The sequence below is a fragment of the Nicotiana sylvestris genome, chromosome 11 (genome assembly GCF_000393655.2).
Source record: "Nicotiana sylvestris chromosome 11, ASM39365v2, whole genome shotgun sequence".
Classification (NCBI taxonomy): Eukaryota; Viridiplantae; Streptophyta; class Magnoliopsida; order Solanales; family Solanaceae; genus Nicotiana; species Nicotiana sylvestris.
The window spans coordinates 164,280,934-164,308,121 of NC_091067.1; the positions used below are offsets into that span (position 1 = coordinate 164,280,934).

A 27,188-nucleotide genomic window follows, 5' to 3' on the forward strand; every position below is an offset into this window, starting at 1 on the left:
GTTTCTTGAAAATCCTGGAAAGGAACATTGGGAAGCAGTCAAGTGGATACTCAGGTACCTGAGAGGTACCACGAGAGATTGTTTGTGCTTTGGAGGATCTGATCCAATCTTGAAGGGCTATACAGATGCTGATATGGCAGGTGACATTGATAATAGAAAATCCACTACTGGATATTTGTTTACATTTTCAGGGGGAGCTATATCATGGCAGTCGAGGTTGCAGAAGTGTGTTGCACTCTCTACAACTGAAGCGGAGTATATTGCCGCTACTGAAACTGGCAAGGAGATGATATGGCTCAAACGGTTCCTTCAAGAGCTTGGATTGCATTAGGAGGAGTATGTCGTCTATTGTGACAGTCAAAGTGCAATAGACCTTAGCAAGAACTCTATGTACCATGCAAGGACCAAACACAGAGATGTGAGATATCATTGGATCCGTGAGCAGGTGGCGAACGAATCTTTACAGGTCAAAAAGATTTACACAAGCGAAAATCCTGCGGATATGCTAACCAAGGTAGTACCAAGAGACAAGTTCGAGCTTTGCAAAAAACTTGTCGGCATACACTCAAACTAGTACCTCTGATGTTACCTCCTTCGGGTGAATGAGACTGGAGGGGGAGATTTGTGGGGTCCAGCCCTTGAATTATGGAAGAATTCTCTTCCTTTGTTAACTTTTGTCAAATATGGCTGCTAAGCAGCCCACGTTCGATTTCTTTGTCAAATTAAGCAGTCTGCAGAACCTGTATTATCAAATGAGGTAGGATGTATTCTGCCTATAAAATGAGAGCTTCGGTTCTCATTTTTATCATCATCAATCTCAGAGGAAAATATATCTGAGAGCTAGAAAGAAAGAGTGAGGTTTCACAGACAAGATATAAGAAAATAGTCTGTGAAGAAAATAGAGAGTGTGAGCGATATTGTAGTGAGGTAAAATATCAAAAGAGGATTATTTCTTTTGAGTATTGTAGTGGTCTTTGTAGTATTTTACTCGGGCCTACAAAGTGTAAATTCCTTACTATAGTGATATCAGTTGCTCCTCTCGGGATCGTGGTTTTTCCCATATTCAGAAGGGTTTTCCACGTAAAAATCTTGGTGTCATTGTTACTCTTTTATTCTTGTTAATTACCGTATCTCGATGCTACATTATTATTTCGCTTTTATTACCGTGAATATTATTTTGGTAGGAGGTTTATTCCCAACAGTTCTGATATTGAAATAACCTCTGTAAAAACTGAGATAATTTTTGGAAAGTGCTCATAATTAGGACCCAAAAGCTCTCTGTCTGCTAAGGTCCCAATGGCAATTGGGACATTAGCTATGTGCTACGACAACATTGAAGTCTTCAGAGGAGTGGTAAAAATGAGACGTGGTCTGACTGCTAAGGTCATTGACCAGACCAGGACTATTGCAGATGTATATGGTGCTTTTTTTGACTTTTCTTGTATGCTGAAATCCAAGGTTAATAATAATGATCCAAATGAAACAAAAACTCTGAAGAGGCTCGAAGCGATCCTGAAAACTTGCAGAGATTCGGGAACCTTGAACAAAAGGAAATCCTACATAATCAGGAGCGAGCCTAATTACAGTCCAGTTCTGATTGTTGTCATTTTCATCATACTGGCTATTATTCTTGCACAGCTATCTGGAAACCGATCTTAGACGATATTTTGGGTTACAAAAAAGAAGTCAGGTCAAGGAAGACAGCACAAGCTCTTGGCCAATTATGTGATTAGTGCAGATTTTGATGTTTGTAATTCTATGTTCATTAAGTGATAGTTGCACCTTTTAACCTGACATGATAATTACGAAAACCTATTTTTGGTGGTTTGTTGGGTATGTACTTGTTTGCAAGCTACGAAAGCAAATTCCAAGTGTTGTAGAGTCACCATGATGTAATAAACATGTCTTTTATAATAGTTTGTTCATTTTTGTGGTAAAAAAAAAAAAAAAAAGCTCTCTGTCTGACCTGCAAATGAGAAAAATTTGCTAACACATTAAATACTAAACAAGAAATTAATATAAGAGATTACATATTAGAGTTTGCAAATTTCAGCTAGTGTTTAATTTGCTGAATGGGAAAATAGACAAATCCTAGTAACAACCACCAATAAGATGATCAAGTCAAACCGCCAAATGCTACAAAGATCATAGTTTAATAATTCATCTATGTAAAAAACATGGTGATGTTTTAGCACAAATGCTTGCTGTCAAGAGTCAAGGTTGCACTAACTAACAAAATTATGTTAAACCAAATAAATTAATTGCGGAAATCTAATGGACCAACTAATTAATGGGTTGAAGAAAACCAACAACAACAACAATAACATACCCAGTATAATCCCACGGGTGGGGTCTGGGGAGGGTAGTGAGTACGCAGACCTTACCCCTACCTGGAGAGGTAGAGAGGCTGTTTCCGATAGACCCTCGGCTCAAGAAAAGGTGGAAAGGAAGAATAGGGGAGAAGAAGAGGAGGAAAGAGGGGGAGAAAGACGATAAGCAAAGAAGAGAAAAATGTAGCATCAAATAGTAACCATCAAGGAGCAACGGGTTGAAGAAAGCCAATACAATTATATCATTGAAATTAGTATTGATAGGTTGTCATTTATAACCTTGTAACCTGCCTTGGCTATCAGTGCCAAGGTAACAAAAAGGAAACTTAAAAGGTAAAGTAGAGACCAGATGATGATAAAAGTACTAGAGCAGACTAGTTCAGTACCTTTCAACCATTGAACAAAGTTGGTCATGAACAAATTTGGCTCCATCCAAGTCACCTTTTATAGGCAGAGAATTCAACCAAGCTGGAATAATCTACCAGAAAATATGGAATGAGAACTTTGCGGAACTTTAAGTAGATTTTGAGGTACAAAGGAGGAGCATCATTTCATCTTGGAAGATCAAAAGCCACATGTTTTACCAAAATATTGATATGGTGAGTATATGCACAATGGGACAATACCCTTCCCAAAAAAAGTGAACAAGAGGAATATTCAGTTGTACCAAATACTAATCAATATATGTTCATAGTCCATTTTCCTTGAAACAAGGAAAAGTACTGATAATGTATGTTACACATCAAGTGTCTTCAGTTTGCTTTTAATACATAAAAGTGTCTAAACTCAGCTTTTCTTAAGTTGACTAAACACCCTCAGCTACAGGTTAATTAAAATTAAGTCAGTTGTAAAGGAATCAACCACTATAATCTATCTATATATGCAGGTATTATCTAAAAGGAACACAGGGAGTCACAGTGTATATGCGTTTAAACTTTTCCCCCTTCATTTTCTGGAGAGGTAGGAAAAGCAAAAACAACTGCATATATATTGTCATGGGTGGCTTTCCAGCCGTGCCCCATGACCCCTTGGGCGCGCCCCGTGGCGTCCTAGCAAGCCTTCCAATGCCTAGCGCCACGGACGGCCCCGTGGTCTTGGTCGCGCCAAGTGACAAGCGCGCATGTGCCTCTGTCGCCCCACCGATATCCCTCGCCAGCGCCCAACCGCAGGCAGATGCCAACAGCGCCGCGCGCGCAGACAATGCCGCGCGCGCAGATCCTGATGCCAAAGACTATGCTGCCGACAACGGCCCTGTTTTCTGCCTTATAGCAAACTAAGTCTTTTTCATTGTAAATATAGAGTAGTTTTATTCCATGTAATTTCATTATGTTTCTCTAGCTTAATCAAGTCTAGTCTTGTAGCTTTGGATTATTTTTTTAAGCATTATTAAGGGGGACCAAACAATCAAACTTTCTAGCTAGCAAACAATTCTCTGTACTGGTGTCTCTCCCCCTCGACACCGCATTTCCTTTCTGTAATAGCTTTCATTAATGCAATCAAGCTTTCTTTCATTCTCAATTCTCATTCCTGTTCTCTCAATTTCTCTTGACATTGGTTTTCCCGTACGGCACTGACAATCTAGTCTAGCGTACGGAGGGGACCTCAGTTGGCGGACAGCAACTGCACTGACATCAGTTGCTTAGCCTTACGTCGCCCTTCCAAGGAATCTCAGGAAGGCGCCGCGTAACAGTTGGTATCAGAGCCTAGGCTCGACATCGGACGAGGGAACGCATTGCCATTACCACCATTTCTGACCATGGTGAATCATGGGGACCGCATTGCGGCCCTTGAACAGACGGTTGACGGATTACTGCCCATCATGGATACGGTGCCTGAACTAAGAACCAGCCTAGGGCAAAGGTTGGATGACCTGGACCGCAGGGTGCTCCAGGCCGAAGTTGACATAGAAAACATCAGTCGTGACTCCGAGGGAGATCGGCAAACGGCAGCCACAGAGGCAGCCGAAATTTTTGGCAAATTCGAGGGACTCCAACAGGAGCGTGCCGAGGATTTAGCTTACAGGGCACAAGAGGCAGATAGGGTGACTGCCATGCAACAAACTATTGACGACTTGACAGACAAGCTCAATGTTGTCAATGCTGCCTTACAGGGCCTACTGCGAGGCGGTGGAAACCAGGTCGGGGGCGCTGCAAACCCCACCTCCGCGACACAAAAATTGAAAATTCCTGAGCCAAAGCCATACAGTGGAGCTAGGATGCCAAGGAAGTGGAGAACTTCATCTTTGATGTCGAACAATATTTCGATGCTGTTGGGGGCCTAGAAGAAGCTAAGAAGGTAGCAACTGCTGCCATGTATCTTCAGGGTGATGCTAAACTCTGGTGGCGGGTGAAATACGAAGCCATCAAGGCCGGTGAAGATGCTCTCGAAACATGGGCAGAACTGAAGGCAGCCATCCGCCTACAATTCTTCCCCGAAAATGTTGAATACAATTCAAGGAGAAAGCTACGGGAGCTCCGTCAGACCAAATCTGTGCGGGACTACGTGCGGGAATTCTCCGCGCTCATGCTAAGCATACGCAACATGGGGGACAAAGACAAGCTCTTCACTTTCCTAGAAGGGCTGAAACCTTATGCCCTCTACAAAGGCAACGGGTAGATACCCTGCCCAAGGCGATCCAAGCAGCTGAATGCCTTGGGGACTATCAAATGGAAGCTCGGAAGGATAGGCCTCAACCGCCTACCCGAGCGGGATTCAAAGGGGGCCAGTCTAGCAATGGTGGCCCTAGCAGAAGTGGGGGAGATCGGAGCTCAACCAAACCTAAGGCTCCCTCCACAGGCAGCAACAGTGCTGCGTCTAACAACAATGATCGGGGGAGGAAGCCTCCTTCAGGGTGCCGTCATTGCGGTGGACCACATTGGAACAATGAGTGCCCACAGGCACAGATGAATGCCCATCAGACTTTTGATGATGGGACGGATGACGATTCAGACGATGCGGATCAGACTGAACCAGTAGGTGCCTTCAATGCAATTGTTGGCTCCATTTCTGAGGCATTAGCAGAGACTAGTGCTGGTATCCGTAAGAAGAAGGACCCATGTCCAGTCACCAAGAAAGGGAAAAAGAAGGCGGATGATGAGACTCCTCTTAAGCACGAGAGGACCTTAATGTTCGTTGAGATGAAGGTGAATGGCAAGCCCATTCGGGCCATGGTAGACACGGGTGCTACCCACAACTACTTAGCCTCGACTCAGGTGGAGCGCCTTGGTCTAGTCGTAGGGAAAGGTAGAGGCCGTGTCAAGGCTATCAACTCACCTCCCCAGCCAGTGGGTGGAATAGCCAAAGAAGTACCGATGAAGCTTGGCCCTTACGAAGGAAAATTCAACTTGCGCGTGGTGATCATAGATGACTTCGAGTTGATAGTTGGATTGGAATTCCTGAGGCAAACCAACACCATGCCTGTACCGTATGCTGACATGTTACTGATGATGGGAGCAAACGGGGCCAAGCCCTGCGTTATCCCGTGCATGCCCATGAAGATGGCCGTTGAAAACATCTCGGCCTTGCAGTTGAAGAAGGGGGTCAAAAGAAACGAACCTACGTTCCTGGCAACCCTCTGCATCGAAGATGTAGAATGCTCCTCGGGTCCCATTCCTGAACCCGTGAAGGAGCTACTACTAGAGTTTGAAGATGTCATGCCACAAGACATGCCAAAGCGACTACCGCCTAGGCGCACTGTGGATCATGAAATTGAGCTGGTGCCGGGCGCGAAGCCACCTGCCCGGGCGCCTTACAGAATGTCACAACCCGAACTCACCGAGCTTCGGAGACAATTGACGGAAATGCTAGACACAGGGATTATCGTGCCCTCCAAATCCCCATACGGGTCCCCTGTGCTATTCCAAAAGAAACATGATGGTAGTCTACGACTCTGTGTGGACTATCGGGCTCTAAACAAAATTACTGTGAAGAACAAGTACCCTATTCCGTTAATGGCAGACTTGTTCGATAGACTGGGTGGTGCGACGGTGTTCACCAAAATAGACCTGAAGACAGGTTATTGGCAAGTTCGGATTGCAGAGGGTGATGAGCACAAGACGACCTGTGTGACAAGATATGGGTCGTACGATTTCCTGGTTATGCCATTCGGCTTGACTAACGCCCCAGCTACATTTTGCACTTTGATGAACCAAGTCTTCCGAGAGTACATTGATGAATTCGTGGTGGTCTACTTGGATGACATTGTGGTATATAGCCAAACATTGGAGGAACACCTGATGCACTTGCGGAAGGTCCTAGCTCGATTGCGGGAGCATGAACTATATGCGAAGCTATCTAAGTGCTCCTTTGCTCAAAAGCAAATTGACTTCCTCGGACATGTCATCGAGGAAGGGCGGATCAAGATGGACCAGCAGAAGATTCAGGCAATCACAGATTGGCCGCCACCTAAGGATATCCACGCCTTGAGGGCGTTCCTTGGTCTATGCAATTTCTATCGGCGATTCGTGAAAAACTACTCCCTCATTGCAGTACCATTGACAGAACTCCTCAAGAAGGTCACGCCTTGGGAATGGGGACCCAAGCGAGCGGAGGCCTTTAACGCATTGAAAGCGGCTATGTCTAGTAGCCCCGTCTTGGCCCTTCCTGATCTGGCCAAGCCATTCGAAGTACAAACAGATGCATCTGACTATGCCCTCGGTGGCGTCTTGCTACAAGAAGGGCATCCTGTGGCGTACGAGAGCCGGAAGCTAAAAGATGCAGAGCGGCGCTATGCCGCCCATGAGAAAGAATTATTGGCTGTCGTCCACTGCTTGCGCCTCTGGAGGCACTATCTGCTGGGAACCCCGTTCGTGGTCAAGACAGACAACACAGCTGTTAGCCATTTCATGACCCAGCCGAAGTTGAATGGTCGACAGGCCAGGTGGCAGGAACTCCTAGCTGAATTCCACTTCAACCTGGAATACCGAAGTGGGAAGACCAATCATGTTGCTGATGCGCTCAGTCGGAGAGCTGATCTAGCATCAGTGTGCTTACTCGCCACCCTAAGGGGGAGCGAGGTAGCCACCTCCATCAAGGACCAGATACAAGATCTACTCATCAAGAGATCCTGCTTCACAGTATTTGGTTGATTTGGTAGGACAAGGCAAGACTCGCCAGTTCTACATGGAAGATGGTTTTCTGAAAGTGAAAGGGAACCGACTTTATGTTCCTAAAGGAGGAGATCTACGAAGGACTCTTCTAGCGGAATGTCATGATACTCTGTGGGCCGGCCATCCCGGTGAAGAACGCACCATGGCGTTACTTCGCCGTGCATATTATTGGCCTCAAATGGCCGATGACGTTGCTCAGTATGTGAAGACTTGTCTAGTATGCCAGAAGGACAAGTCAGACCGCTTAACACAGGCGGGACTCTTGGAACCACTAGCTGTCCCAAAGAGACCTTGGGAAAGTGTTTCCCTGGATTTCATCACCGGATTGCCCAAGGTCGGAGATCTAACAACTATCTTGGTTGTGGTAGATCGGTTTTCCAAATATGCTACCTTTATTGCTGCCCCACAATATATATCAGCAGAAGATACAGCTCGACTCTTCTTCTCTCATGTCGTCAAATATTGGGGCCTACCCAAAGATATTGTTAGTGATCGTGACTCACGCTTCACTAGCAACTTTTGGACCCAACTCTTTAAGTGTCTTGGGTCGAAGCTGAATCACAGCTCAAGTTTTCATCCGCAATCTGATGGCCAGACGGAGCGGTTCAATGGTATGTTGGAGGAATATTTGCGTCATTTTGTAACCGGATCGCAGAAGAATTGGGTGAAGCTTCTGGATGCTGCTCAACTGTGTTTCAATTCACAAAAGAGCTCTAGTACAAACAAAAGCGCTTTTGAAATTGTTACCGGACAGCAACCGCTACTCCCACACACCGTCAATGCACCAAATATGTCTAAATCTCCTCGAGCTGCTAGCTTCTCTAAAGAGTGGAAGCAAAATTTGGAGATAGTGCGGAGCTATCTTGTCAAGGCTCAAAAGCGGATGAAGAGGCATGCTGATCAGAATCGTCGCTTTGTTGAATACCAAGTAGGAGACAAAGTGATGGTCAAAATTCCAAAACGTTACTTATTTGCAGGGGTCCATGACCCTCGCTTATTGCAAAAATATATTGGACCCTTGTCCATTGAAAGGCGTATTGGGAAAGTTGCATACCGGGTGGATACCCCAGCTTGGTGGAAAATTCATCCTGTTTTTCATGTCAGCCTCCTGAAACCTTTTCGGGAAGATACAGAGGATCCTTCAAGGAGCCAGCTCACAATACCCAGTATTCGAGGGCCCAATTCAACCGGGAAAAGGCGTGTTGAAGCTATCCTTGATGATAGAGTGATTCATGCCTCAAGGAAAGATCACCAGGAGTTCTTGGTGAAATGGCAGGGCTGTGATACAGAGGAGAACACTTGGGAGAGGGGAACAAACCTCAAAGCCTACAAGAGCCTAATTGAAGATTATCTTGCAAGTAAGGCGCCGAGGACGTCGCCAACTCAGGTGGGGGAGAATGTCATGGGCGGCTTTCCAGCCGTGCCCCATGACCCCTTGGGCGCGCCCCGTGGCGTCCTAGCAAGCCTTCCAATGCCTAGCGCCACGGACGGCCCCGTGGTCTTGGTCGCGCCAAGTGACAAGCGCGCATGTGCCTCTGTCGCCCCACCGATATCCCTCGCCAGCGCCCAACCGCAGGCAGATGCCAACAGCGCCGCGCGCGCAGACAATGCCGCGCGCGCAGATCCTGATGCCAAAGACTATGCTGCCGACAACGGCCCTGTTTTCTGCCTTATAGCAAACTAAGTCTTTTTCATTGTAAATATAGAGTAGTTTTATTCCATGTAATTTCATTATGTTTCTCTAGCTTAATCAAGTCTAGTCTTGTAGCTTTGGATTATTTTTTTAAGCATTATTAAGGGGGACCAAACAATCAAACTTTCTAGCTAGCAAACAATTCTCTGTACTGGTGTCTCTCCCCCTCGACACCGCATTGCCTTTCTGTAATAGCTTTCATTTATGCAATCAAGCTTTCTTTCATTCTCAATTCTCATTCCTGTTCTCTCAACTTCTCTTGACATTGGTTTTCCCGTACGACACTGACAATCTAGTCTAACGTACGGAGGGGACCTCAGTTGGCGGACAGCAACTGCACTGACATCAGTTGCTTAGCCTTACGTCGCCCTTCCAAGGAATCTCAGGAAGGCGCCGCGTAACAATATATATGAAATTTATCAAATAGATAGGAGAACTATATTTAAAGAAAAAGAAAGTAAAGGCTGAATAATGGAACCTCCATGCATTTGGAACTAACATTCAAAGAGCTTAGTTATTACAGCCATATTCAAATTTCCTAATATTAAAATTCCTTGTTGAGTTAACCAAAGACACCTTTCAACTAAAGGCTTAAATAAGAATTACAGGGTACTCTTGTGAATCACTATATGAGTAGTTAAGACTAGCACTGTGTCTCTACATTCCTAGTTTACTGGAATCGCTAATCGAGCTGGTATAATGGCTTCAGATTTTAAAATCTATAAGACAAAGGTGATCAAAAGACTATAGCAAGTCCAGAACTGTTGATGCATGAAATGAAGTTAGTAATGAAGTAACTTAAATCTAAACCTGATATTTTAGAATAACTCGAGAATATATGAGTTGAAGGTATATATAATGCATGAACAAGAAAACTTTAGTGATTATCAGAAGTACAAACCTGTGCTGAGTCAATAGTCTCCCGATGAAACTGCAATATCTTATCAAGTGCAGAAATAGCATTATCATATGCAAGTTCATTCTCAACTTCACGAGCCCGAAAATGCATTATCACCACATTGATCCTTGGAAGAGCCTCTGAATCATGTCATGAGATTTAGTAAATACCAAAATAGATCACTCTTTTTCCACTTCCCCACGATGAGAGGAATCTCAATATTATGTTTAACAGTATTATACCTCCAACAAAAGGTCTGAAAACAGAACCAGCGTATTCCGCACAAAGCCCAAGTCCAAAAAGCGCATTCTGAACATGACACTTGTTAGAGATAGCTATGTAATTGTCCCACATTAGAATAGGAATAGTATCTCCTTTGTATAGAGTAGCTATAAATAGCACCTCTTGTATTGCATCACACACAATATCAATATATCATATTTTTCTCCCGTGCCTTCTCACATGGTATCAGAGCTATCGTGAGAGATTTATCGCTGTGCATAAATTCCAGCGATTCCGGGAAGTAAAATCAGTCACCGAAACCCTTTTTTTCCGGCGACTTTCAAAGTTGTTTTGCGTCTGCTTTGTCTCGGTCAGTGTTGTGCACAAAATCCAATACTACCACAAGAGTAGTCACTGTCCGGCGACCAAATCCCAGTGAAAATCTCCGGCGGTACTGTAGCTGTCCAAAGAAAATTTTCCGGCGAAGTTCCAACGTTGCGTGGGCCACCTTCCGGCCATTTTTTGGCGACGACTCTTCAGGACAGATTGTTTCCCTTGCAATTCCGAGCCTACCCATCCAGGTTACACCAAATTCCGACCACTTTTTTATTTTTCCGGCGTGAACAGTGATTTCAAAAAGTTGACTTCCGGCCATTTTTTGAAAAAGTTCCTTCAGAACAGTTGGGTCTTCTGGTAATTCCGATCCTACCCCTACCGTTTTTATTTCATTCCGGCCACTTTGAATATTTTCCGGTTGCAACAGTAACTTTCCAACTGCTACAGTAGTTTACTATTCTGGTTCAGTGTTCCTTACTCTATTTTCAGTGGATTACAGTTGATTATTTCTCTTATTTGGTAATAATTTACAAGATGTCTTTGGGAATTGATGTTTTTGGGTCTAAAAGCATGAGTTCTGGAAACTCTAATGTTATGATTACCTCGGAACCTTTAATGGGAGGTTCAAACTACTTAGCTTGGGCTTCATCTGTCGAGTTGTGGTGTAAAGGTCAAGGTGTGCAAGATCATCTGATTAAACAGTCTAGCGAAGGAGATGAAAAGGCGATAGCGCTTTGGGCAAAAATTGATGCTCAATTATGTAGCATCTTGTGGCGTTCTATTGATTCTAAGTTGATGCCTTTGTTTCGGCCATTCCAGACATGTTATTTGGTTTGGGCAAAGGCTCGTACGTTATACACTAATGATATATCTCGCTTCTATGATGTGATATCACGGATGACAAACTTAAAGAAGCAAGAATTAGATATGTCTACTTACTTGGGTCAGGTACAGGCAGTCATGGAGGAATTTGAGACATTGATGCCAGTTTCTGCTAGTGTGTCAAAACAACAAGAGCAGCGACAGAAAATGTTTCTAGTTCTTACACTCGCTGGACTTCCTCATGATCTTGATTCAGTACGAGACCAGATTTTGGCGAGTCCGACTGTCCCTACAGTTGATGAATTATTCTCTCGATTACTTCGCCTTGCTGCAGCACCAAGTCACCCAGTGATTTCATCACAGATACTTGATTCCTTTGTTTTTGCATCCCAGACAGTGGATGTTCGGGCATCTCAAGCTATGGAGAATAGACGAGGAGGCGGTCGTTTTGGGAGATCTAGACCCAAGTGTTCTTATTGTCACAAACTTGGACACACTCGCGAAATGTGTTATTCCTTAAATGGCCGTCCACCCAAAAATGCCTACGTTGCTCAAAGCGAGACTACAGGTAACCAGGGCTTTTCTGTATCTAAAGAAGAATATAATGAGCTCCTTCAGTATCGAGCAAGTAAGCAAACATCTCCACAAGTAGCCTCAGTTGCCCAGACTGACACTCCTATTGCTGGTAATTCTTTTGCTTGTGTTTCCCAGTCTAGTACTCTTGGACCATGGGTCATGGACTCAGGCGCTTCTGATCATATCTCTGGTAATAAATCACTTTTGTCGAATATTGTATATTCACAGTCTCTTCCTACTGTTACTTTAGCCAATGGATGTCAAACTAAGGCACAAGGAGTTGGACAAGCCAACCCATTGTCTTCTATCACCCTAGATTCCGTTCTTTATGTTCCTGGTTGTCCTTTTAGTCTTGCATCTGTTAGTCGTTTGACTCGTGCCCTCAATTGTGGTATATATTTTATTGATGATTCTTTTATTATGCAGGACCGCAGTACGGGACGGACAATTGGTACAGGTCGTGAATCAGAAGGTCTTTACTACCTTAACTCGCTCAGTCCTTCCACAACATGTCTAGTTACAGATCCTCCAGATCTAATCCACAGACGTTTAGGACATCCGAGTTTATCCAAACTTCAAAAGATGGTGCCTAGTTTATCCAGTTTGTCTAGATTAGATTGTGAGTCGTGTCAGCTTGGGAAACATACCCGAGCTTCCTTTACGCGTAGTGTTGAGAGTCATGCAGAGTCTGTTTTCTCCTTGGTTCATTCTGATATATGGGGTCCTAGTAGAGTCAGTTCAACCTTGGGATTTCGTTATTTTGTTAGCTTTATTGATGATTACTCAAGATGTACTTGGCACAGCTTGTTATTTGATTAATAGGATGCCTTCATCTCCCATCAAGGGTCAGATTCCACATTCAATATTGTTTCCCCAGTCAGCCTTATACCCTCTTCCACCTCGGGTTTTTGGGAGCACATGTTTTGTTCATAACTTAGCCCCGGGGAAAGATAAGTTAGCTCCTCGTGCTCTCAAGTGTGTCTTCCTTGGTTATTCTCGTGTTCAGAAGGGATATCGTTGTTATTCACCTGATCTTCATAGGTACCTTATGTCAGCTGACGTCACATTTTTCGAGTCTAAACCTTTCTTCACAACTGATGTCACTTCTGCTGACCACCATGACATATCTGAGGTCTTACCTATACCGACTTTTGAGGAGTTTAGTAATCCTCCTCCACCTTCAACCACAGAGGTTTCACCCATACCAACTTTTGAGGAGTCCAGTATTATCCCTCCTAGTTCCCCAGCCACAGGAACACCAATCTTGACTTATCATCGTCGTTCGCGCCCTACATCAGGCCCATCTGGTTCTCGTCCTGCACCTGATACGGCTCCTACTGCGGATCCTGCTCCTAGTACACCGATTGCACTTCGAAAAGGTATACGGACCATACTAAACCCTAATCCTCATTATGTTGGTTTGAGTAATCATCGTCTGTCATCTCCCCATTATGCTTTTATATCTTCATTGTCCTCGGTTTCCATCCCTAAGTCTACAGGTGAAGCATTGTCTCTTCCAGGATGGCGACAGGCTATGAGTGATGAGATGTTTGCTTTACATACAAGTGGTACATGGGAGCTTGTTCCTCTTCCTTAAGGTAAATCTACCATTGGTTGTCGTTGGGTTTATGCAGTCAAAGTTGGTCCCGATGGCCAGATTGATCGACTTAAGGCACGTCTTGTTGCCAAAGGATACACTCAAATATTTGGGCTAGATTACAGTGATACCTTCTCTCCAGTGGCTAAAGTGGCATCAGTTCGCCTTTTTCTATCCATGGCTGCAGTTCGTCATTGGCCCCTCTATCAGTTGGACATTAAGAATGCCTTTCTTCATGGTGATCTTGAGGATGAGGTTTATATGGAGCAACCACCTGGTTTTATTGCTCAGGGGGAGTCTCGTGGCCTTGTATGTCGCTTGCGTCGGTCACTTTATGGTCTAAAGCAGTCTCCTCGAGCCTGGTTTGGTAAGTTCAGCACGGTTATCCAGGAGTTTGGCATGACTCGTAGTGAAGCTGATCACTCTGTGTTTTATTGCCACTCTGCTTCAAGTCTATGTATTTATCTGGTAGTCTATGTTGATGATATTGTTATTACGGGCAATGATCAGGATGGTATTACTAATCTGAAGCAGCATCTCTTCCAGCACTTTCAAACTAAGGATCTAGGCAGATTGAAGTACTTTCTAGGTATTGAGGTTGCTCAATCTAGCTCAGGTATTGTTATTTCTCAAAGGAAATATGTGTTAGACATTCTTGAGGAAACATGGATGACAGGTTGCAGACCTGTTGACACGCCGATGGATCCGAATTCTAAACTTCTGCCTGGACAGGGGAAGCCGCTTAGCGATCCTGCAAGCTATAGGCGGCTGGTTGGTAAATTAAATTATCTCACAGTGACTAGGCCCGACATTTCTTATCCTGTGAGTGTTGTAAGTCAGTTTATGAATTCTCCCTGTGATAGTCATTGGGATGCAGTTGTCCGCATTATCCGGTATATAAAATCGGCTCCAGGTAAAGGATTACTGTTTGAGGATCGAGGTCATGAGCAGATCGTTGGGTACTCGGATGCTGATTGGGCAGGATCACCTTCTGATAGACGTTCTACGTCTGGATATTGTGTTTTAGTAGGAGGAAATTTGGTGTCCTGGAAAAGTAAGAAACAGAATGTAGTTGCTCGGTCTAGTGCAGAAGCAGAATACCGAGCAATGGCTATGGCAACATGTGAACTAGTCTGGACCAAACAATTGCTCAAGGAGTTGAAATTTGGTGAAATCAGTCGGATGGAACTTGTGTGCGATAATCAAGCTGCACTTCATATTGCATCAAATCCGGTGTTTCATGAGAGAACTAAACACATTGAGATTGATTGTCACTTCGTTAGAGAAAAGATACTCTCAGGAGATATTACTACGAAGTTTGTGAGATCGAATGATCAACTTGCAGATATTTTCACCAAGTCCCTCACTAGTCCTCGCATTGATTATATATGTAACAAACTCGGTACATATGATTTATATGCTCCGGCTTGAGGGGGAGTGTTAGAGATAGCTATGTAAATGTTAGAGATAGTTATGTAATTGTCCCACATTGGAATAGGAGTAACATCCCCTTTGTATAGAGTAGCTATAAATAACACCTCTTGTATTGCATCACACACAATATCAATATATCATATTTTTCTCCCGTGCCTTCTCACAACACTAGTTAATGGTGTGTGGATGAATCAAATAGCAAATGTAATTTGACCGAAATGTATGAACCTGTCTAACAAGTGGGATTTCGTCGTTTCTTGCCTCCAAAAGAAAAGGAAGATATATATTAAAGTACCTAGTTTGGACATAAAGTAACTATCAGATTTATGACCTTATTTAAGAAGAAACTCATAAAGATAGACCTACTTTAGAGCTTCTTCGCCGCAATACTCCACAAGTTTATCAAAGATGAAAAAACATGTAATTCTCTCTGCAGCTGTTTTATCCTTGCTCTTCAAGCAGAGAAAAAAGGACATAAGAAAAACAACCTATAGGGTTAAAATGACATTGGTTATCATGAGCTGAAACTTTACCTCACTAGGCATTAGATATGATGAAAGCTCATAAAAAAAAGGCAAGAAAGCAGCCTTGAATGTTTCGATCAATGTAACCAATATGTGACCAACCTGAAAAAAGATGTTTATGTAACTCGAGAATAAGTTAAAGCGAAAGTCCTGTATAAAGATAACATGGCGTCATGAGTTAAATCTGAACTTGGTTCTCCGATCAAACATACATTTTCAAAAACTTCATCTTCTTGCTCTCTTTCCTCCCTCAACAGTTCAGCAGCCTCAACATCAAAGTCTTTTGATTTTGCTCTCTCTGTAAGTTCTCCTTTTCTGCGTGAAATTTCCGTGATGACGTGCTTTATATCACCAATGATGCTACAGACCTGTTCTTCATTGAGAAGTGGTCCGCAGATCTAAAAGAAGACACGAAAAGGACCATAGTAAGCCAAAATTGTTTCTAACTCACTTAGTTACCAGAACTAGTTATGTCTCTTGCTTTGAGAGTAATTGTTAGTTTGATAGTTAAATAGTAGTAAATAACCCTAATCCATATGTATTAGGAGTATGACATGTATTATATATATAGGGCTCATTGTATCATTGTTAACAATTAATCAAGAATATTTTCTCCCGTGCTTTCTCACATGGTATCAGAGCTTTGGTGAGAATAAGTCGCTGTACGTCATTCCAGCGACATCCGGGAAGAAAGAACTCTGTCACCGTGAGATTTTCCGGTGACCTAAGTGACTATTTGCGTCAAAGTCACTAATTATCAGCGTTGTGCAAAATCCAACACCACCAAAAGGTTCCCAAGAGAGATCCGACCAAACCCCAAAAAAGTTCACATGAAAACACTCATCCACGCGCCTGCCGGATTTCTGCCGCCGCCGGCGCGTCTGTCCCACGCGCCGGCGCGTGAGGGCTGTTTCGGCCAGAATTTCAAAAACTTTCTTTTGGACAGTGTAATCGCCTTGTTTTTCCGAGCCTACCCATCAAGTTTACATCAGATTTCGACGATTTTTTTTATTTTTCGGCGAGCTACAGTGTTTCCGGTGAACAGTAATAGTGAAAACAGTGATTTCCAAACAATTTTCTGGCCTTTTCCGGTGTGAACATTATAATGTCATCCTTAGAAGCCTTAGACTCACAATTCGTTGGATCGAATGCATTAAATCCAATCCAGATGGTTTCTTTATCGGATTATATTGAGTTCCTTCCGTACAAAGCACGCAAATAGACATCTTCAGGATTAGCCTCCGTTGTTCCAACAAATAGTAGCATGACTGGTGTCTCCCAATCTTCACCTTCTGAGTCTTGGGTCATTGATTCAGGTGCATCTGATCATATTTCTGGTAACAAATCTCTTTTCACTAGTATCTCATATTCTCAATCTCTTCCAACAGTCACAATGGCCAATGAGTCTTAAGCCATGACAACTGCAATAGGTCAAGCAAGTCCACTTCCTTCCTTACCTTTAGACTCAGTTCTTTATGTTCCTGGTAGTCCTTTTAATCTCATAGCCGTTAGTCGCTTAGCCAAATCACTTAAATCTACTGTTTTATTTCTTGATGACCTTGTTTTTATACAGGAACACAGTACAGGGCAGATCACTGGTACCGGATGTGAATCAGATGGACTTTATTACCTTATCCTTGCAAAATCACATGGACTCGCATCTTATCTTCCTCCAATAACTTCTCCCGTTACTGATTCACCAGATTTATTACATAAACGGTTAGGACATCCGAGTTTGTCAAAACTTCAGAAAATGATACCTGGTTTATCTCACTTGTCCACTCTAGAGTGTGAGTCGTGTCAGCTCGGTAAGCATACCCGCTCCCATTTCCCACGGCGTCTTGATAATCGAGCAGAGTCACCTTTTACTTTAGTCCATTCAGATGTTTGGGGTCCTAGTCGGGTTAGTTCTATCTTAGGATTCCACTACTTTGTCAGTTTTATTGATGATTATTCCAGGTGCACTTGGATATTTTTGATGAAAAATCGATCTGAATTGTTTTCTATTTTCCAGACCTTCCACGCTGAAATTCAAAATCAATTTGGGGTTTCTATCCGCACATTTCATAGTGATAATACCCTAGAGTATTTGTCTTCCCAGGCAAAGGCTTATTGTTTGAGGATCGAGGCCATGAGCAGATCGTTGGATACTCAAATGCTGATTGGGCAGGATCACCTTCTAATAGACGTTCTACGTCTGGATATTTTGTCTTAGTAGGAGGAAATTTGGTGTCTTGGAAGAGCAAGAAACAAAATGTGGTTGCTCGGTCTAGTGCAGAAGCAGAATATCGAGCAATGGCTATGGCCACATGTGAGCTAATTTGGATCAAACATTTGCTCAATGAGTTGAAATTTGGTGAGATTAGTCAGATGAGACTTGTGTGTGATAATCAAGTTGCTCTTCATATTGCGTCAAATCGAGTGTTCCATGAGAGAACTAAACACATCAAGATTGACTGTCACTTTGTTAGAGAAAAGATACTCTCGGGAGATATTGCTACAAAATTTGTGAAGTCGAATGATCAACTTGCTGATATTTTCACCAAGTCCCTCACTGGACCTCGTATTGGTTATATATGTAACAAGCTCGGTACATATGATTTATATGCACTGGCTTGAGGGGGAGTGTTAGTTTGATAGTTAAATAGTACTCCCTCTGTTCCAGTTTATGTGAACCTATTTCTTTTTTGGTCCGTTCAAAAAGAATGACCCCTTTCTAAATTTGGTAACAATTTAGTTTAAACTTACAATTCTACCCTTAATGAGAAGCTTTTATAACCATGTAAATACTCTGGGCCCTTTTTTGACTTGTTTAGGACCACAAATTCCAAAAGTCTTCATTTTTTCTTAAACTCCATGCCCAGTCAAACATGTTCACATAAATTGAAACGGAGGGAGTAGTAAATAACCCTAATCCCTTATGTATTAGGAGTAGGACATGTATTATATATATAGAGCTCATTGTATCATTGTTAACAATTAATCAAGAATATTTTCTCGTGTGAGAACTTTCTCACAGTAATCATGAACATTTCATAAGTTGACCTAACAATAATCTTTTTTTTTAATTATGATGGTGTCTAAGCCAGCTTGAGCGCACCTGAACTATTCCATCGGATACCTGCTACCTCCACCAACACAGGTTTTAGTAACTCTGCCATCAAGGCTTAGGCTTGACTTAACAATGATTTACTGAAATGAAGTTCCGACATGGAGTCCATCTACTACATCATTAATTATATGTTTTTCAGTCTTACCTATTCATGTCAAGGGAGCTTTTATAGTTATCAGACTTTGGTCCACATTTCAATTTTCAGGCATTTTATTATGGTCCAAGTATGCCTTTTCGTAGGAAGAACAATAAATTCTGCATGTGCTCATACACAGACTAAGTATCAAGTCAGACAAAGCGTCTAATCTACTTGATCACTGAACTATGCAAGTCACTTTTCGTGTCCCCAGGTCTCGCTCTATATATGGTTGTAAAGCGTTGATTGGACCATGCTGTACTATCTTACTTATCATAGTGAACATAAAAATCTCAAAGGCAGCACACCACCATCATAAATGAACAATACAAAGTTACAAACTTGGATCAAAGTAAAAAGAGCATCTTAACATGACGTACCTGTAGGCAGTTACCCAATGAACGCAATATATATGCACATAATTTTGTCTCAGGCTCCTGCAGGAGATAGCAATCAGAAGTCACTTTCTTCTTATTTAGATAAATGGAGCTCAAACCTTTTCCCCATAGACAAAAGAAAAACATAATAGTGATGTGTTGAAGGCAACCGAATATAAAGCGTCTCCCAGAGCCAATATTATATTGCCAGACAACTGCTTGAAGTATGACTCTCCACCTTGAGCAGCCCCATTCTCTACCGCCAGTTTAGCTGAACGCAACAGGACGTATAATCCTTAACCACAAATAAAAACATCTCATACGAAATAATATTGGAGAAGGTAAAGGAAAATAAAGCATACCACATTGAAATCATGAGTTTCTTTATCCTTTTTTACCACGAGCAGCATTATTCCTGATGTTATTGTGCATATAGAATTTCAGAAGGGGAGCAAAAATTGAAGCAGCCTGTTTCATGATATAACCGATAAATATCACCCGTTAATTTTGAGTACACTTAACATTACATGGAAAAAAGTAAATGGCAAGTGATATTCATGCTAACCTGGGGTATCCATGGGTAGAAGTCTTCTTTCATGCTCAGAGCATACAAAGCAAGGTTACTACAGGCCACAAATTTCGCATATAGGAGGTCACTTCCTTTGATGCATATTAATTCATCCCAAAGCTTGACTTTCTGTGTACTACAAAATGGTGAAACTTAAGCGATAACCACCTCTCCATAGCAGTCTTAGTATTGATCAGTAAAGCAAAAGAAATACTCCTAACAAGAAATCATACATATTCAGGAGAAAATATGTTTAACAGGTGAGAAAGGCAGCAACTATAGGTGCTCCTAAAGATGTGGCCGGTGACTACACATATGGATACGAGTTTGACAACAGGATGTGGAAAATTAATTGAACCATGCCCGGTATGGTAAAAACTTACCTGCACTCGATGTTTACACCGAACCATATGATTACTATGCTTAAGTGATTCTATGAGGTGAGATTATATATTACCTAGCCATCATTAAGTGAGAGAAGTGTTTGTGCTAACACGTGGTATACCTTCTGGCGGATATCAAAGCAATATAGGTCGATCATTTTCTTGCCAAAGTTAGAGAACATGTTATGCCACTTTGAGCTATAAATTTAAACGCAGATACGAGGTATTAGATGGAGACTTACAAGTTAATGATTTTCGGGAATTTTTGCGAGTAAACGTTGGAGATAAAAAGGAGGAGGAAAGGAAGGTATTTGGATAAATTGAGAGAAAACTGATTAGCTGGAAGAATCAACAAAACAGGCTCAAGATTAATCTGATAAAGAAAAGAATACCATCGTAAGTGGATCCTAGGGTCAGGAGCTAGCATCATACGACCACTATGAATGGAATGCTTTTACAAATTATATGTTTCTTCTTTTTGTGTTTCTATTACTTGATTGTGTACAATTAGGGAATGGAAAGATATGAGAATGGAATGTACTTTCAGCTGGACTTGAGAAAATGTGTTCAGACTAGTAGGCGTGTGCTATAACGCAAGCATTTTCTAGGAAAATGTGTTTCATGAGAAGTTACCACAAAAATGTTCCCCAAGTCTAATAAGAAAAGCTTACCTGCTATATGGTCCATTAGTGAATACGGTCTTATCGGGCTCAAGTTGAGCACATTCAACCAAAAATGGCATGACCGTACTCATGTAAGGAAGAAAATCCTTCCCCACGCACTGGCAAATTCTGGACCATGCCTGCGATGAAATCAAGAAAATATGAGAGGCCAATCTAAAAAGAAATTCTAAGCCTGTAAAATCAAAGGATTAACACATACCTGTAGAATGTAAACAATAGTATCAAGCTCTTTCACCCGTGATTCTTGTAATGACTTGAGCACTTCCATAGCCTATAGTGTCACCAAAAAAAATATAAAAAGAAAATGTTGGCGTTGAGATATGAATAAAGGGATAAGATCACACCGGCATACCACAAAGAGATGAAACAAAGTGCTGGAAGAGATGTAGAATGTAGGATCAAAAAGGAACTTGTAGGAGAAAGTATATCAAGTCATTAGACATTGCTCCCAAGTCCAAACTGTTGAAGAAAATGGTAATTCAAATTGGTGCAATCAATGCTATGGTTTGTCTCAAGAAAGCCATCTGACAAAGCATAGCTAACGCAAATGCAAACAGGAACGAAGACATTCCATCAATGGTTATACATGAAATGTGTCTTCTTACATAAACTTTGTCACTTAATCATCATTAATTAAAAAGTATTTACACCGCAAATTATCACTTAACAATGGTAAATTCACAGTATATAGATACGTTTTCACATGGCACACTAATGTATGTGTTCCGCATCACACACATATGAAAAGAAATATTGGGCATATTTGGGAGAAGACCTGATGCAAGTCATCTCTGAATTTCTCTTTGCCAACAGCAATCCCAACAAAGCTTATGCATTCCATGGCTTTGCTTCGAATAATGTGATTAGACTTATCATTTGCATTTACCAGCAGAGCTTTCAAATGCGGCGTTACAAAATCATAGTACTTTTGGAAGTGCTCCTGTTGAAGTATGATATATTAACCATCATTATTCACAACATAAGTAGAAGTAGAATTGAGTCAAAAAATAAATGCAAGTAGGTACTACTTTAGAAAAATCAGCTATATAACCCAATGCATCTAATGCTGCTTCCTGAACCATTTGATTGTCAGTCTGCATTTCAAACAACAGCAATCACTAGGAAAATACAGCATGAATCTCTTAGACTTGTTAGCAGTAATCAAACTTTATAACATGGCGGCCTCTACTTTCGCGTACCTGCAGAAGTACAAGCAGTTTGTTGAGTATCCCATCTAAGTAGGGTACCAAAGTTTCAGGCTTTTTAGATATACAGAATTTCATGACAGCTACTGATGCATGTGCCTATGAAAATTCCAAAAAGAGTAAAAGGAGTCACTTAGTTGTTATCATGAATTGAATGAAGCAGTAATAACACATTTATACCAAATCTTTATGCAATAAATTCGTCAAACTCTATTAAGGGCCACTTCAGATACTTCGCCTGACATATCTCTCTGTAGTAACTACTTCTTCTGTAGTCTTGTACATTAGCGGTCATTTTAGGCAAGAGCTTTATGTAGTCATAAGCTTAAATATGAAGCCAGTGCGCTATTAAGGCTCCAGAAGGAAGATTCACAAACATACTTAATTTGCCTTGTATTGCAAAATAGCAAACGTGGATGTTGAGGGCCAATTGGTAACAGATGTTAATGATAGTCAAGAGACTTCTCAAAAGATTACATCCAGACCAAAAGGACTCAAGCAGAATGCAATAGAACGACGAGTCTGGTATAGAATTGTATGCACCAACAATGTAGGTTATTTTGGTCCTGTTCTAAGCCCTGATTCTTATCAACAAACATACTAGAATATGTAAAATTAATTAATTATTCTCTCTACTTACAATAACAACAAACTTTTAAGGATTAAACAGATTAAGACTATACAAAGTTATAAATCATCAACTTTATGGAATATGTAAATCCATGGTAAAGGTGCGCAACAAGATAGATACTTTTGCTGGATGTTTCCTGTATCAATAATAATCAATTCTTTCATAGCTCAACTGTAATTTGGGAAGTCTGCAACAGCCATATATTAAAGATTTTTACCACCATAGGCCAGACCTGAACTCGAGGATTTTGAAAATCATCCATAGCTGAAGCTAATGCAGGCAATACATGATTATGATATTTTTCTTGCAAATCTGGAAAGAATTCAATTGACCACCAGGCAATTGATCTAATAGCAGCCCATCTGACTCGAGGATGAGGATCTTGGAAAGGTTGCAGAACCATATTCACTAGTTGCTCCAAGTAGTTGATCATCACCTATAAACATAGAAACCGTAGATTCTCTGTTTGACAACATAATCATGATAAATACACTAATGAGACATCAGCCTTGTACCTTTGAGCTTCCTTCAACAATATAAAAAAGTGCAATGAGAGCTGCGTGGCGTTTCTCCCACTCAGGAGCAACCAAGTAAGCACTCAGCTGCTCTATGGCAACAGGAGCAATAGTTTTGTCACCTAATGCTTTAGACAACTGTTCCAAACCACTGCAACCAAAATAGTATCCTTTTGTTACCCCTGCATTCTCATTGTTGGTCTCCGCAGTATGCCAATGAGGTTCATCCTTAATATCCAGTAACAAATTAAATAGAATTTCAAGGAAAGTGTTAGTAAACCATGGCAATTTTTGTAGCATGCCAAGGGCCTTCTCCTTCCCTTCGAGCAATTTTAACACAAAGCTAACTGCCATGTGCCTTGTCGGTTCTTTCAAACTCTTAGCCTCTGCTATCTCAAACATAGTGTTCACCACATCTGCTAATTGTGTCCTTAAGAACCTAGGCTCATTCTTCGCCAATTTAGTAAAAAATGACAGCACGTCCTGGGCTAAAACATTTTCACTGTTGCTCATTGCATCAGTCAGCATCCTTAGCGTAGCTGGCAATAGATTCTGAAACAGCTGCCTTTCATTTAAACTCGGTAGGCACCGAATGAATCTGAACGCTGTGGTCAGGACTGCATTTCAGAAGGGTCTTTTCAGAAGGGTCTTTTGGAGGTCTTTTCAGAAGGGTTTAGGCATACAAGTGAATCTCAGCACTGCATTTCATCCGCAGACTGACGGACAGGCTGAACGTACCATTCATACACCGGAAGATATGCTACGAGCATGTGTTCTAGATTTTAAGGGGAATTGGAATGACCATCTTCCACTCATAGAATTCGCCTATAATAATAGCTACCATTCCAGTATTAAAATGGCCCCATATGAGGCATTATACGGGAGGAGATGTAGATCACCAGTTGGATGGTTCGAAGTCGGTGAAACAGAATTATATGGGCCAGATTTGATTCACCAAGCCATTGAGAAGGTGAAAGTGATACATGAGCGATTGAGGACGACACAAAGCAGGAAAAAATCTTATTCCGATGTCCGACGTCGTGATCTGGAGTTTGAGGTTGGTGATTGGGTTTTCCTGAGGATCTCACCAATGAAGGGTGTTATGCGTTTTGGGAAGAAAGGTAAGCCGAGTCCAAGGTATATCGGGCCGTATAAAATTCTTCGACGAATTGGACAGGTTACTTATGAGTTAGAATTACCATCCGAATTGGAATTTGTCCACACGGTATTCTATGTATCTATGTTGAGAAAATTTATTGGAGACCCTTCTCGAGTTGTCCCTATCAAAGATGTACAAGTTACGGAGGACCTATCATATGAAGAAGTGCTAGTGGCTATATTAGATCGACAAGTCCGCAAGCTGAGAACAAAAGATGTAGCTTCTGTCAAAGTATTGTGGAGGAACAAGAATATGGAAGAAATGACATGGGAAGCAGAAGAAGAGATGAAGTCTAAATACCCTTACTTATTCCAGAATGAAGATAACAAGGATGCTGGTGGAACACAGGATACATTGGAAGGTAAAACGGCTCTATGAGGTAAGCAATAACTTGAGAATACTCTTCCTTAATACAAAATGGTGATATGCAGATAATGTAAATATCCATAATGCTTTGTGTAGCCTTGTGAGGCCATATGTTGGGCTTAACTGCTTGCAAGTTTTTCTAGTGACCATTTTATAGGAGAAAAGTGATCGGAAATTTCCGTTGGAATCCACGATGATTTGGACTCCCCATAAACCCTTACATTCGAGGACAAATGTTCCTGGGGGGGGGGAGGGTGTTAAAACCCATATTCACATATGTTAGCTCATGCCATAAGGTATTCGACGTAAATCCATGAAGAGATTATCTTTAAGATGATAAGAAGTTAATCCTATTGGTCTTAAATGATACAAAGGTGTATAAGGGCAGTTAACAAGTATTAGAAGTTAAACGAATCAAGGATGTTGTCAGCCGTATTTTTGGGTAAACCTAGAGGTGCTTAATACTCTCAAGAGGTAATGTTTTAAGGTATTTGAATCATATAATATCCGTATTATCAGTCTTGAAGTCAAACGAGTTATTAGACAAAAGTCGACAAAAGTTGTCGCAACTTAGGTTTATAATTTTACTTAAATATTAGGTCAAATGTTACTAAGCTTTTATCCCAATTTACTTAGACGTATGGGGTGATCTACCCACCAAATTGAAGATCTATGAGTTTAATTTCTAACGCATTAAACCGTTCATCGATACGATCTCATAATAGAGATATATTCGCGTTTTGGCGAGACTGCGCCAAGCACCTTTCTATGGGGCCCACTTAAGCAGTTTAAGACATTTGGATATCCATATGATGCCTCCAACCCATTTTAAATCAATTTTTTTACTATATTTAGACCTTAGAACCCTAAAAATACCATCTCAAGGTTCTCTCAAGATTCAAGACCCAAACAAAGGGCAAACGACACAAATCAAGTGTCGGGAATCCCGTGGCGCTAGTAAGTTTCTTGTTCTTCTTGTTGTTGCTCATTTTTGTGTTGTTCCAGCTCGTGTGAGAGGTTGTTTTAAGGAGTTTATGTTCTGTAAATACTACCTCAAGTTCTTAATATCAACCCTAGGTGATTTCAAGCCTTCTAAAGTGATTCTAGTGCCGAAAAACACTAATTGATTGCTAGTTTCGCTTCCTTGTTATTGTGGCAGCATTGGAAGGATATTTCATGGACAATTAAGGTCAAATTGGAGTTGTTCTTTCTGTCTAAAGGTAAGGAACCTCTTACTCTACATGTATTTAAGATTATCCAAGTTGTGGCTAAGTCATTGAAGCTAGAACTTGTGAAATATATATCGAAAGGCTTGATAGTAATGTTATCGGTTGGTGGACTATTTTGGGAGGTTCAATATGATTAACATTGATGTTGTTTAGGCTGTTTGGTGATTGTTTTCACTTGTGGGAAGTCATATAAAAAAGGGAGGTGCTGTCCATTTCATCGTAAAATAGGTTGTGGTCTGTACATAATAGTTACGACGCTTAAACGTTAACGATATTGTCATTTCTCCTATTGTAGACTAAGGAGTCGTGAAATTTGCATAGCTTGAGGTTCGGCAGTATACACAAGGTATGTGAGCCTATCCCTTTCCTTCTTTTGCACGACTCCGATTGTACATAATGTAATGAACGAGCTTCCAAAGATATTCTACTCTTAGAAGCTAGCAGTACTTACATTATTTCCCCTCTTATGGAACGATTGATGTTAATGTTGCTTCTCTTATTCTTATGTTATCAATGTTGTTGGTACTTCCTGATTCTTATAAGATTCATGGTAAAGAGTTAGTCCTAATAACGTGTACAGAGGATACCGACCTTACGTCACTCCGAAAGGTTTAGAACGCGATTCTATGAGTCGAGCATGCATTGTATATATGTATCTATTTTACTCTACCGAGTCACGCTATAGTTGGCCGGGTACAGCACCTATTGTGCAACCACTGATCAGTTGGGTTTTATCGAGCTCGACGTGGCTGGGTACGATTCTACCGAGCCTTATGATGGCTGAGTACGATTTTACCGAGCCTATTACGGTCGGGTATGATATGATGATGATGATGCCCATAGAGGGGTATATTTTACAAGTTTATGTATATATACATATGTATCATGCATTTCATGTCAGTAGCTCTCAGAGGTACTTAGATGTTACAAGTTGTATATTCTCTATCCCTGCTTATATTACTGTTCGTACTTATGGTTCCATGCCTTACATACTTAGTACTTTATTCGTACTGATGTCCTTTTATTTGTGGACGCCACATGTCGTGCTGTAGGTCCTGATAGACAGGCAGGTGCAACTCCCCCACCACAGTAGGCTGTCCAGTTCAGCGGTGATTGGCGAGATCCCTTCTTCGGACTTGTCGTAGTCTTGGTATGCATTTTTGTTATAGACATTATGGGTATGTCGGGGCCATGTTCCAGCAATGTTGCAGTACTTATGTTCCTTTAGAGGCTCATAGACAGGTGTCGACTCATGTATAGTTTGGTATGCCTTGTCGGCCAGTT

At 41.6% G+C, this 27,188-nt stretch overlaps 2 protein-coding genes across 3 annotated transcripts; both read right to left on the reverse strand.

Moving 5' to 3' along the window:
- Nucleotides 1-1,619: 1,619 nt before the first annotated feature.
- LOC138881952 (uncharacterized) lies at nucleotides 1,620-19,486 on the reverse strand. The gene is made up of 11 exons (XM_070162257.1): nucleotides 19,480-19,486; nucleotides 19,336-19,436; nucleotides 19,169-19,225; nucleotides 15,753-15,938; nucleotides 15,550-15,642; nucleotides 15,383-15,468; nucleotides 15,245-15,311; nucleotides 10,272-10,338; nucleotides 10,033-10,169; nucleotides 2,717-2,808; nucleotides 1,620-1,966 (listed from the first exon to the last, which is right to left on the reverse strand). The coding sequence occupies exons 1-11, from the start codon at nucleotides 19,484-19,486 to the stop codon at nucleotides 1,909-1,911; spliced, it is 951 nt and encodes a 316-aa protein (XP_070018358.1). The 3' UTR covers nucleotides 1,620-1,908.
- LOC104233014 (uncharacterized) lies at nucleotides 19,348-23,930 on the reverse strand. Of its 2 annotated transcripts, XM_070162703.1 has the most exons (10): nucleotides 23,151-23,930; nucleotides 22,868-23,071; nucleotides 21,999-22,103; nucleotides 21,828-21,893; nucleotides 21,575-21,739; nucleotides 20,999-21,070; nucleotides 20,788-20,918; nucleotides 19,731-19,869; nucleotides 19,528-19,633; nucleotides 19,348-19,436 (listed from the first exon to the last, which is right to left on the reverse strand). In XM_070162703.1, exons 1-9 carry the CDS (start codon nucleotides 23,676-23,678, stop codon nucleotides 19,550-19,552), a joined length of 1,494 nt encoding a protein of 497 aa, XP_070018804.1. In that variant the 5' UTR covers nucleotides 23,679-23,930; the 3' UTR covers nucleotides 19,348-19,436; nucleotides 19,528-19,549. The 2 variants fall into 2 exon arrangements, with proteins under 2 accessions (XP_070018804.1, XP_070018805.1); XM_070162704.1 differs by lacking the exons at nucleotides 19,348-19,436; nucleotides 19,528-19,633 and having other exon boundaries at nucleotides 19,742-19,862.
- Between the last annotated feature and the right edge of the window lie 3,258 nt (nucleotides 23,931-27,188).

Coding starts and splice junctions, on each gene's coding strand:
- LOC138881952 (XM_070162257.1), bottom strand. Junction 10,339..15,244: donor AAATCCCACTTGTTAGACAG/GTTCATACATTT, acceptor TGTCATGTTCAG/AATGCGCTTTTTGGACTTGG. Junction 1,967..2,716: donor CTTTGTTCAATGGTTGAAAG/GTACTGAACTAG, acceptor TCTCATTTGCAG/GTCAGACAGAGAGCTTTTTT.
- LOC104233014 (XM_070162703.1), bottom strand. CDS start 23,678: ATGCTGACTGATGCAATGAGCAACAGTGAAAATGTTTTAGCCCAGGAC. Junction 23,072..23,150: donor TTGTTGAAGGAAGCTCAAAG/GTACAAGGCTGA, acceptor CTATGTTTATAG/GTGATGATCAACTACTTGGA. Junction 19,634..19,730: donor TCTACCCATGGATACCCCAG/GTTAGCATGAAT, acceptor ATCATGAAACAG/GCTGCTTCAATTTTTGCTCC.